Genomic DNA, 12,256 nt, shown 5'->3' with positions numbered 1-12,256 from the left:
ACGGAGGACCCCACAGCAGGCACGAGGGGAGAGGCCCTAGTCCCAGGACCTCACTGCCACACAGACCCGTGGCTTGCTCCTTCTAGCTCCCAAATCCTTCAGTGTGAACTCCAAACCCCAAATGGTGTGCTTACCCTACAGGGCCAAAGGCCGCAGCTACGCACAACAGGATCTGTGGCAAACTGCCTCCTGGCCAGGCCTGGGGCAGGAGGAGCCCTCAGCGTGGGCAAGAGGCTTTTCTGGCCTCTCGGCTGAGGTGCTGCGGTCCGGACTGTGCCCGGGGCCCACACCCCTAGGGGTGAGGAGGAGCGGGGAAGCAGGGGGTCTAAGAGGCCATGGTGGCATGGCTTAGGCTCATGGGACAGGGACAAAGGCTCCCGTCTGCCCACTGTCGGCTTCTTGTTCCCCTGCCTCCCTGCAGACCTCCCCACCTTGGTTCCCACCATGAACCCCCAAACCCCTCCTGGACCTTCTTACCCTGGGAGTCTCTGACCAGCCACTGAGGTTGGAAAACGTCACTCTGGGCTCTCCATCAAATTCAGCTCGGCAGCCCAGAGAGCCGCAGACCTTGATGAGTATTTAATACAAAGCCAACAAGCAGCCTGTAATCGACTCCCGGGGTGTAATTAACACACTCTTGCTATTTCATCACGTAAACCACCCAAAGTTTGCTGGGAATTTATTTTATTATTAAGAAGTCATGTGATACAAAAGAATGAGAATATTCAAAGGGCACTTGGTAGAATACTGCTTTGTCCCAAAGGGCAGGCAGAAAAGGTCAAGGCACACAAGGGAACTCAGAGAACAGCAGAGAGACTGAAGAGTAAAAACAAGTAATGTGCGACCACGCCCGCCCCCCCAGCCCTTCAGCCCAGCAGATAAACATTCACCTGCTTCAAAACAGCGAGTGGGAGGAGAGAACCCGGGGGCTGGGTGCCAGGCGGGCTGGGTGGCCGGTCCAGTCCAGCGACTCCAGGAGGGGAGACAAGATGGCCTGGGGGGGGGGGCATTCCAAAAGGCTGGGGACACTATTTATGATAACAAACAACAGAGTCCCTACTGCCGGAGGCAAGCCCACCTCAGAACATCGGGAGAGCTCAAAAGTCACCAAAAGGAAGGGGAGGAAGCAGGCTCTGACCCTGGGGGCCAGTCTGCACTTCCTCTGCCAAGGCTCTCCAGGGGAAGGGGGACAAGGCAGCGCCCGGTGCCCTGCGCAAGGTCTCCGGAAGCGAGTGAGGGCCACGGACCCACCTTGGAGGAAGCGGGGCTGGGAGGGCCCTCCTCCAGGCTGGCTCCTCGGGGAGAAGCCAGGAGGGTGAAGCAGGGGAAAAACCACGGCCAGCACCAGGTCCGGCCTCCCTACAATGTCCCTGGAAGGAGAGACCAGCTCGCAGGGAACACGCCGGGGTCGGGCGGACGGACACCACAGTGCCATCTTGAGGGAGAGCCGGCAGCCCTGAGGCGGGTGGGGGCATCGTCCTCAAGTTACCCCAGAGTTCCCAGGCTTCGTGGAACCGAAGCAGATGAAAAAAGAGCAAAACGAAAACCTGAAGCCCAGGCTGGTTTGGGAGCCTCTCCGAGTGTGGAGTGTGGGTCTGGTAGGTGTGTTGGTCCACAGGACAGGACAGCCACCTCCCGGCACAGTGTTGTCCCCAAAGGCTGGCAAAAAGGCACTTTCCTTCCAGTCAGAATGTGTCCTGCCCACAAGGCCGGAGGGAGGGGCGCAGAGTGCTCCCCGAGCCAGGCCCTGCCTGGCTCCCCCAGTTCCAGCCAGCCAGAGAGGGGATGAGCGAGGGGCTTCACCCTCTCTGTGCCTGCAGTGGGTCAATCCAGGGAGGCCTCCTTCCCGCCCCACAGGGCCATTGCCCAGACTGGCAGCGTGCGTGAAATGCTGCAGAAGGAACGCGGGGATGTGGTCACCAAAGTCCGGGGAAAAGACCAAAGACACACACTGGACCTACAGGTCCCAAACCCTATTCATCGGCCCCCTGCCGTCAGTGCTGCCACCGAGGACGTCAGAGCAGGGGACACTGTCCATCTTGAGAGGGGCACAAGGGCAAGTCCCTGGCTGGGAGGAGGTGGCCAGAGCCTCCTCAGATGGTCCTGAGACAGCCGTGGGGCTGAGTCCAGGGGAAGGGCAGGCAGGCTGCAAGAAGGACCCTGTCAGCCCTGCGCGGCCCGTGTGCCATCACAGGCCCAGAAGCCACTTCTAGCCTCTCGAGGCAGCCCTCCTGCCCAACACCAGGGCCGCAGCCTGGTCCTGCCCTTCGGGGAGAAGAATGCGGGGCCAGGTCCAGGGGGAGCCTCCCCCTGTCCCCTCCCCCTGCCCGGCGCCGCTGCCCTCAGCCCTGCTCCAGGCCGTCGGTGGGCTGCACCACGGTGTAGCTCCCCTGGCCTGTGGAGAGCTGCCGGCTGAAGAAGGACGTGGTGCGTTTCGGCTTCACCCGCTTGATCTGCTGACCTAGCGAGGGAGAAGAGGGACTCGCTGAGGGAGGGCTTCCGGAGGTGAGATGGTCCAGGCCCCCGGGGGCGCCAGGGGCTGGCTCCTTCCAGAGCCTGTCGGACAGAGTCCCCCCTCGTCGCAGCCAGGAACTGTCTGAGCCTCAGCTCCGCATGGAAGCTCTCCCACCAGCGGTGGCAAGGGCGGGCCACGTGGCCAGCCTCCCGAACCAGGCAAATCCGCGTTTGCATGTGATGCCGGGCCAGCTCTGCTGTCCCTGGGGCTTCTGCTCAAACCAGTTCAAGAACAGACCACAGAAATACAACACCTGCAACACGGACGGCTTGCTGAAGGTGAGCCTCGGTAAGACAAAAAGAATCTTACGAGTTAGAATTTCAAGCCAGGTGACAAGGTCAACACCAACTGTCCTAAGTCATGTTGATCACACACCTTTGATATGATGTGATAAAAACGGCACTTTACCTCTGGGACCTTCCTCCCCAGCCCACAACCCCTGCCTGAGCACGAGGGAAGCGTCAGGCAAATCGCAGTGACGCGGCATCCTACAACATCCCCCAGCAGTCCTCCTCCAAACCGTCAAGGTCATCGAAAGCCAGGGAAATACGAGAAACGTACGCAGCCCAGCGGTGCCTACAGAGAACGGACAACTAAATGTGGTGTGGTGACCTGCATGGAGCCGGCCACTGGGAAGGACATGTGCCCCAAGCGGAGGACTTCAGTTAACAATACTGTACCCATATTTGCTTGTTAACTGTAACAAATATACCAAATATTAATGGAAGATGTTAATTTAAAAAAAATCAAGCAACAAAAGAAAACTTGGCAACGCAAATAAATGAACAATAATCCAGAAAGAAAACAGAAAGGACCAAGCACATAGGATCAGTCCAACCTCACTGATACCTGGACACCGACCCGAACAAGTTCTCGCGGCGTGCTGGAGAGGGTGGAAGGCTGGCGCGCGCACCGTCTGACGCCGCAACCCCATTTCTAGAACTTATCCCGAGGAAGAGGTTCAGATTCCAAGTGAGGACTTAGCTACAGCTATGTTGTCTGCAGTGGCTGACAACCGGAACTGTCATGTCCCAAACAGGGAGCTGGGCGACCATGCCTGCTAGCCACGCCGAGGAAGACCACGATGGTGCAAATGGTTATGTTACAGAAAAACCGTTTTGCTTTGCCCGATTATAAAAATGACCTGCTTGGGGCGCCTGTATCTAGCATCTGACTTCGGCTCAGGTCGTGAACTCAGGGTCCTGGGATCGAGCCCCGCGTCAGGCTTCTGGCTCAGCGGGGGAGTCGGCTTCTCCCTCTGCCCCTCCCCCCACTCAAGCTCTGTCTTGTCTCTCTCTCAAATAAATAAAATCTTAAAAAACATGACATGATTGTCATCAAAAATGTAAATACTACAAAGAAACCCAGAGAAAAAGTAGAAGCTACCGCAATCCACCACCACAGCTGGCGCGTCTCCTTCTTCCTACACATGGACGCGGTCTCGCAGGGGCTTGTCCTGATTTTTATTACTTGGCCTTATTTTGTGAACATCTTGCTATTTATGTATTCTTAAAGGTTTTTAAAGATTTTATTTTTATTTATTTCAGAGAGAGAGAGAGAGAGAGAAAGGGAGAGAGCACAAGAAAGGGGAACAGCAGAGAGGGAGAAGCAGACTCCCCACTGAACAGGGAGCCCGATATGGACCTTGATCCCAGGACTCTGGGATCATGACCTGAGCCGAAGGCAGATGCTTCACCAACTGGGTCAGCTAGGCCCCCCTCCATCTTGCTATTTAAATGCAGGTCTTAGTTCTTGCATTTAACAACTTCTTATTTTGGAATAATTCTAGATTTATTGAGAAGTCACAGAGATAATAATACAAAGAATTCCTATATACCCTCGTCCAGCTTCTCTCGATGCTGGCTGGCATCCTCTGTCACCATCGTCTGTTTGCCAAAACTAAAAACTAAGCATTGGTGCCACGTGATTAACTAAAGTACAGACTTCCGGACCTCAGCGGTTCTTTCACAGATGTCTGTCTGCTCCAGGGCCCGATCCCAGACACCACACTGCGCTCAGGGCGCTGCCTGTTTACCAGCTGCCCTGATTCCACCAGACGGGGCCCCACTGTTTTGTACCCACACCTGAAACAACAGGCATCGGGAGTTTCTGGTTTGTCCCATCTGGACACGGCCACAAGCAACACATCTGTGGACGACGGCAGTGACAAGAAAAGGATCCTTCCCGCCGGGGCCCCAGAGGCCCCCATTCCCAGGCCCAGAGCTCCTAAGACGCGACCCTCACCGGGCTTCGCCCCCTCTCCCCAATTAGGTCCCTGCCAGCTGGACCCTACTTCGCTGGCTCTGGAACTGCTCAGCACCTCCCTGTCCCCGGGGCCCCCTGTAGCGTGCAGACGTGCGTGCGTGCGGAGTACGTGTGCGTGCGCACACTCACTCACCTTCCTCCACGTAGTCGATGGTGGAGAGATGCTGGAGGCGGCTGCACACCACGCTGCCCTGTCTCCGCAGCTGTGGGCGCTGAGCGGGAGGCGGCGGGGAGCCGGCGGCGGGGCCGGGCACATTCTCCTGGGGGGCGGCGGGCTCTGAAGTCTGGTTCAGCTCAATGCAGTACTCAATGAGGCCGCTCATCAGCTCGGCCTGGGGAGGAGAGAGCGGCTGCCGTGAGGCCCAGCCCTTCCATACCCTGGAGGAGACAGACCTGGACCAGATGGACCGGCAGGGCCTTCGGCTGGGGGAGGCAGATGACGAAGCGAGCATCATTTACACAAGAAAGGAAGGAGGGGACCAGGGGAGGCATCCATCTGCGTGACCTCGGAGGTCAGTAGGGGTCCCCGTCTCAGGTCTGGGAGGTGGGGTGCTTCAGAAAGAGTGTTCTAGGCAGAAGGCCCAGGCCCGGAAGGCTGAGTGCCGTGGGCCGCAGCGGTCAGGCCACAGGGGGAAAGGAGCTCAGCTGTTAGGGGAGGATGAGGAAGGGAGGAAGAGGAGCCAGGTGTAGGAACAGGGGAGACCTTCTGCGAGAAGAACCTGCAGGCCTATGAGGAAGGTCCTGCACAGGGTGCGGGTGCGCGGCTCCCTCTGAGCCCGTTCTTCAAGAGCGCTACCTTCTCAACAAATTTCACACGTAACCCACGTTGACAGAAAAGGGGAAGTGACCGGGTGTCAGTGAGCATGGTCCCCCATATGATGGGGACACCAGGGGTCAGATGGATCCACAGACAGAAAGCCATCAGTGGGCAGCGACCCTCGGGTACTGAGTGCCTACCCCGTGCCAGGTGCTGCGACAGGGCCGTGCGATACGGCAGCGACCGAGGCAGGTCGACGCCTGCCTGTGCTTCCAAGAAGAGTCCCCACAGGAGGGGCAGGGGCCAGGGGGATGGCCCCACGGTGACACAGAAGTGGCCTGGTACCTGCCCCCACCCAGTGCAGCCCAAGGCCTCCGGGAAGCCACACAACCCATCCTGGGGAGGGGACCCAGGAGCAAAAGCCAGCACCCATTCTCCACACCTGCCTCCTTTTCTCACCGAGAGACTCCACAAGCAGGGCGGGCAGTGGGCTGGAGAACAGGAGGGCAGCCAGTGGGGACAGCGGGCCCGGGGCTGTAAGCACAACAGGGAGCCCTCTAAGTTCCCTGGAACAAAGCCTCAATCACAGCGCAACGCTCCTGAGGTTCAGGGAGCCCGCCACTAAAACTACACTACGCTTGACAAAATTAATATCCATTCAAGATAATGCTTGGCAAATGAGGAATAGAAGGGAACTTCCTCGACCCAATGACAGTGTCTCTGAAGAAGTTGCAGCTAACACCATACTTATTTAGAGCAAGACTGAACCAACCTCCCTCCAAGGTCAGGAGCAAGTTGGGATGTCTGCTCACACCGACTTAACACTGTACCGGGAGTCCGAAAGAGCGCAATCAGGCCAGACAGAGGAACACAGACACGACTATCCTTAATCACAGACAACACGATTGTCTACAGAGAAAACCCTTAAGCATCTGCAGCAAAACTATTAGAACCAGTGAGTGAGTTTAACAAAGTGGCAGGACGTAGGAGTATGGAGATAACAAAATCAGCTGTGTTTCTACATATCACAATGAGCAACCGAAAATTGAAATTAAAAGTCATGGTGTTCCTCCCTTTCCCTTCTTCCTGTTGTCTAGCGTGTAGATGTGATGGCTGGAGTTGAAGCAGCTATCCTGGACCATGAGTGAATGTTAGAGGAAGAGAATATGCACGGGGGAGCAACAAGGTTAAAGGACCCTGGGTTCACCGTAACAGGTCTTGACTGGACTGCCTACCCGTGGTGTTATGTGAGAGAGAAATACACTTTTATGTCACTAAAACACAAATAAAAATAAATAAATTAAAAAGTACCATCTACGGTAGCACCAGGGGGAGAAAGAAAGGAAAGCAAAGCAAAGAAATACTTAGGGATAAATATGATAGAAGATGTACACATCTGTCTGCTGACAACTATAAAATATTAGTGAAAAAAATAAAAAACAAATAAATGGCCTAGAAGACTTAGGATGTCAGTTCTCTCCAAATTAACCTACAGATTCAATGCAATCTTAGTCTAAATCCCAGAAGGCTTTTTTGGGGGAAGGAAGGATAGAAATCAACAAGCTTATCCTAAAATTAACACGGAAATGCAAAGGAACCAGAATAGTCAAAAACAATTTTGAAAAAGAACAAAGTTCTGGAAATCATACTACCCGAATTCAAGACTTACTATAAAGTTTCAGTAGTCAATATACTAGTACTAGTGAAAAACAAACACACAGACCAGGGGCACAGAACAGATAATCCAGAAATAGACCCACACGCACTTGGCCAATTGAATTGCAACAGAGACACAAGGGCAATTCAATGAAGAAAGGGCAGTCTTTTCAAGAAATAACACTGGAAAAAGGAAAAAAGAGAAGAGAATCTTGATCCATATATCACACTTCACGTAGGAAAGCAACTTGAAGTGGATCATAGACTTAAAATTATAAAACGTCTAGTTTCTAGAATTTTAGTAAGAATTATAGGGGTGCCTGGGTGGCTCAGTCAGTGAAGCGTCTGCCTTCAGCTCAAAGTCATGATCTCCAGCTCCTGGGATCGAGCCCCACGTCCACCTTCCTGCTCAGCAGGGAGTTTGCTTTTCTCTCTCTTTCTCCCTCCTTCTGCCCCTCCCCACCACTTACGCTCTCCCTCCCTCTTTCAAATTAAGTAACTAAAATATTTTTATTTTATTTTTTAAAGATTATTTATTTGAGACAGTGAGAACGAGTGCACAAGAGAGCACCAGCAGGGGGAAGGGGAGAGGGGGAAGCAGATTCCCTGTTGAGCAGGGAGCCTGACATGGGACTCAATCCCAGGACCCCAGGATCATGACCTGAGCGGAAGGCAGACAACCAACTGAGCCACCCAGGCGCCCCAAATCTTTTTTTTTTTAAGACTTTATTTATTTATTTGACAGAGAGAGAGAAAGAGAGAGAGAGAGAGCATAAGCAGGGGGGAGGGGCAGGGGCAGAGGGAGAGTCAGACTCCCCGCTAAGCAAGGAGCCCGATGCAGGACTGGACCCCAGGACCCTGGGATTATGACCCGAGCCGAAGGCAGATGCTCAACCATCGGAGCCACCCAGGCGCCCCAGTTTGGTGGTTTCTAACAGAGGCGATGTGAGGTTTATCACAGAACCCGGCAATCCCACCCCTAGCTACTCAGACAAGAGAAATGAAGCCATCTGCCCACACAAATGTTTAGAGCATCTTTACTCACAAAAGCCTCAAACTGGAAACAGCCCCAACATCTTTCTTCAGTGGGTGAAGAGCTGACCTGAGGTTCATGCACGCTGTGGAATATGATGCGATGACGTAAAGGGACCAACTGACATGCCCTGCGATAATGGATGGATCTCGAAACACGAAGGTCAGGGAGTGAAGCCAGTGTCAAAGGCGGCCCATGTTACGGACACCGTGTGTACCACCAGTGGTGTTCCTAGGCACCCGTCGATGGACGTTTGTGCTGTTTCTGACGCTTCGGTTATTATACACGGAGCTGCCCTAACACCTGAGCACAAGTCTTCGTGTAGACGTGCTCTTCATTTTGCTTGTGTAAGTACGTGGGAGTCCTGTGCGTGTACGTATGTAGCTGAGTGTATTTATAGAAGGCTCTGGAAAAAGCGAAACACTAGGGAGAGCGAAGGGAGGCACGAAGTAGCAGGTGGGGCATGACTCCGAAAGCAGACAAGAAATGTACAAAACGATGAATAAAAGAAAAAAGAAAAAAAAAGACAACCCCAAAGAAAAACTGGCAAAGACTTCAGCAGGCAGGACATCCAGATGGCAAGTAAATACAGAAAAGCTGCTCAACCTCGTCAGGTGGCGGCGGGGGGGAGATGCCAACAAAAGCCATGCGGAGATGTGGGGGGCGGTGCAAGTAACTCCAATAAAAAATGGATGAAAGGTGTGAACAGACACGTCTGTGAGCAAAAGAGCTGCTCCACTGCCTGACTGCTGTGGTTACACAGGCACGTGAATGCATCAGGACTTACTCTTAAAATGGAGGCTGGGGGTGCCTGGGTGGCACAGCGGTTAAGCGTCTGCCTTTGGCTCAGGGCGTGATCCCGGCATTGTGGGATCGAGCCCCACATCAGGCTCCTCCGCTAATGAGCCTGCTTCTTCCTCTCCCACTCCCCCTGCTTGTGTTCCCTCTCTCGCTGGCTGTCTCTATCTCTGTCAAATAAATAAATAAATAAATAATCTTAAAAAAAAAAAAAAGATTTAAAACGGAGGCTGGCTGTAAATTATACCTTAACACAATGGACTGAAAAACAAAGGAAAATAACCGTAAAGAGATGGCACAACTCTCCCTCCAGAGCGGCTAGAACGGGCCAGGCTGGGGAGCGGATGTGGGGCAGGAAGCACTGGCATGACTGCTGGGGACATCTGTTGGGGATGGCACGTGCTGACCTGCTGGCCCGGCCGTTCCGCTCCCGCGTGTCCACCCACACATGCGCACAAAGGACACGCGTGACCGTGATCGTGGCAGCGTTGCTGGCAACAGTCCCAAACCGGAAACCCAAGTGTCCCTCAGTGATGGCATGCGAAAGTCAACACTGGTGAATTTGGATGCTGGAACACCAGAGCGCGTCTCGAAAGATCGAGCCACTACTACCCGCAGCGAGGACGGAGCGGAACACACCAGACAGAAGAGAATACACTGGTGCTAGAAGGTTCAAGACCAGGCTAAACGACTCAAAGGTGAAACAAGCCAGGAAGGGGGTCCCCAGGTGGGGGGGGAAACGCCTGGGAGGGGGCTTGAGGGATCTCCTGGGGTCCTGGTTCTATTTCGCAACCTGAAAGCTGACATGGGTTTATTTGGGGAACATCTGTTGAGCTATATGCTTAGCATTTGGGCGCTTGTCTCTATGTATAATTCACTACAGCATTTACTTTAAAAAGGGGTCTAGCTTAGTGATGTGACAATTACGGAGTCATCAGCAGAAAGGTGGGGCCGGCCGAGCATCCAAGCTGTGAGACAGAAGAGCTCTTGGACGCTAGGGCAGGGGGTCAGAGGAGCTACGGCAGGGGACGGGAGTGTCCAGGAGCTCACGGTCAGGCTGAGCAGGGACGGAGGACAGACGTCTGCGCTCGGTGGCAAAGCAGGGGTCGCTGGGCTTATGGCAGGGAGGTGCAGGGGTGGAGGCGCCGAGGGGGAGGGGAGGCCAGAGTGAGAAGAGCGTCTATGGAGGGTCCAGAGACCCCAGATGGCGGCCGGGGTGGAGATGTACTTTCAGGGACAGGAGTCCCGACCAGTGTCTGTGCTGAGTGAGAGGGAAGGCCGAGGTGTGGAGGGAGGCCTGTGCCGTGACCAGGCCAGGAGCAGGGGGGCAGGGGTGGGGGCTGGGAGAACAGAGTGAAACAAAGGTACTGTGGGGACCTTCGCCCTGCCATGCCTGCTCCCCCTCCGAGAGCACCCAACTCCCAGGAGGCCTGGAGGATGGGGAGCCGTGAGGGCTGGTCACACAGCACAGGGAAGCCCGGGGTGGCATCCCCCCAGGCCTCTGACTCACAAGCGTGGCTCCAGGTCAGCTGATGGCAGCTCCCCGGGTCCCCAGGCCCTCAGCAGCCCTCTCACCTCCTTGTCAGCCAGTCTGGAACCTCCAAATAGTCTGGGGCGCCCTGAGCCCGGGCTACCCCACCGCACCCCCAGCCCCACCACAGGCGACGCCCACTACCTGCTTGGAGTAGATCTTGAGGAGCTTGTTGACCGGTGTGCCCTCGTTGTCCCCATCGAACTCCAGCCACAGGACAGACTCCTCCTCCTCGGGGGAGGTGTGGTCCCACGACAGCTCCTGGAAGCGCAGGCCCAGCAGGACGTGCTGGCCAGAGGGAGACACGGAGCTTGGATTGGGCGGAGCAGAGTCCACTCCTCTCCCCAGCCTGCTCAGGTGCCACCAGGAGGGGACACCTGGCCAGGCTATTTACCTCCAAGGCGGAGTCTAAATTCCCGTATGAGTTTCTCTGAGGCGTCCCTGATTTCATCAGACCCTCACAGGGGCTGTGCTCTGGGGAGGCGGACAACTCCTACCCCACGGCACTTCCCACCGGCGGGCCAAGCCCGACAGCTGGGGCGGTCACGCGGGGGAAGAGCGGGTGGGAGGGGAGATCAGCTGGGTAGCATCTCAGTAGGAGGCTGAGCTGGGCTCTGGGCCCAGCATGTTTGGGCACGGGTACCCAGGCGGTGCCGGGGACCCACTCTGGGGACAAGCAGCAGTCACCCAACACTTTCCTGCTGGCTGAGGAGAGACGCCCGCCAAATGCAGAGAAATCGCCCCACAGGGCACGATGCTGACATGACCTTCTACATAAGGAACCAAGAGACGGCCTGCGCCAAACACAGGGGGAGGACTCAGGCAACCAAGGAGGGCTTCTAGTTGTGAGGCTCTTCTGGAAAACCAACAGCTAGTCTCTAGCCATGGGTCCAACAGAGAGGCCGGGCTGTGCCAGATTCCCTCCACTCAGAGGATTCATCCCAGCTGCAGCCTCCCCCTGTCCCAGCCACCCTCCAGCCTAGCCCGCAGACAGACAGTGGATCTAGAGTAGACCACAAGGAAGCTTCTGGAATGACACTGGAAGCCCCAGGGACATTGAGGGAGGGAGGCCAGACGAGCCATCCAGTCTGCTTCCGGGCCAACCACTGGCCCAGGAGAACCAGGAAGGCCTGGGTAAGGGCCCTACGCCCTCTCCAGTGAGGCCCCCTGCCCCCAACCCAGTCCCACCCTGGAGGAGCCGTAGGTACCTTCTCCCTGCTGTCAATGACGTGCACGCCCTCCAGACTGATGGCCACAGCCACTGGCTTCCGCCCACCCCGGTGCAAAAAGCCCTGGGCCGGCTTGTCAACCTCACCGTGGAAGAAGGCACACCTGGGGAGGAGAACTGCCGTTAGCCTGTCACCTCGGGCACCAAGAACAGATGGTGCAGGGTCTGGGCTCCGCCACCACAAGACTCTGGCCAGGCCCTGTCCCGGGCACATGAGAAGTTTAGGCTGTTTTGGTGACTGAAGTTTCAATGAAAACAGAGGGGACTGGGGGGAAGGCTTCCTGGAGGTGGAAGCATCTGCGCTGGTCACGCGGGACAGGAAGGTCTGAACAGGCAGGGGGAGGAACTGAGGGGCTAGAGAAGGGTGGGCACCGCAGATGGAGGGAAGAGCATGAACCTGGGTGTGGGGCAGCAAGTTATGCTCAAGGAGCCGCCGGGAGCCCAAGGACTCGGGCTGTAGGGGCTGCAGCTGA

The 12,256-nt window shown here is 55.7% G+C and overlaps 1 protein-coding gene across 4 annotated transcripts in view; it reads right to left on the bottom strand.

Moving 5' to 3' along the window:
* Positions 1-467: 467 nt before the first annotated feature.
* Positions 468-12,256, bottom strand: part of FRMD8 (FERM domain containing 8) — a 34,646-nt gene continuing 22,857 nt past the window's right edge. For all 4 annotated transcript variants that reach the window (XM_087855021.1, XM_045775551.2, XM_045775553.2 and 1 more), the window contains 4 exons: positions 11,764-11,887; positions 10,700-10,843; positions 4,914-5,112; positions 468-2,461 (listed from right to left, as the gene is read on the bottom strand). In XM_087855021.1, coding sequence (XP_087711147.1) covers positions 2,343-2,461; positions 4,914-5,112; positions 10,700-10,843; positions 11,764-11,887 — 586 coding nt within the window. In that variant the 3' untranslated portion in view covers positions 468-2,342. The remainder of the gene's footprint in view (positions 2,462-4,913; positions 5,113-10,699; positions 10,844-11,763; positions 11,888-12,256) is intronic.

Source organism: Ursus americanus, chromosome 24 (assembly GCF_024610735.1).
Source record: "Ursus americanus isolate L20-20 chromosome 24, mUrsAme1.1.p, whole genome shotgun sequence".
Classification (NCBI taxonomy): Eukaryota; Metazoa; Chordata; class Mammalia; order Carnivora; family Ursidae; genus Ursus; species Ursus americanus.
The sequence above is the reverse complement of the archived record's forward strand: the minus strand, read 5'-3'. Positions and strand labels throughout refer to the sequence as shown.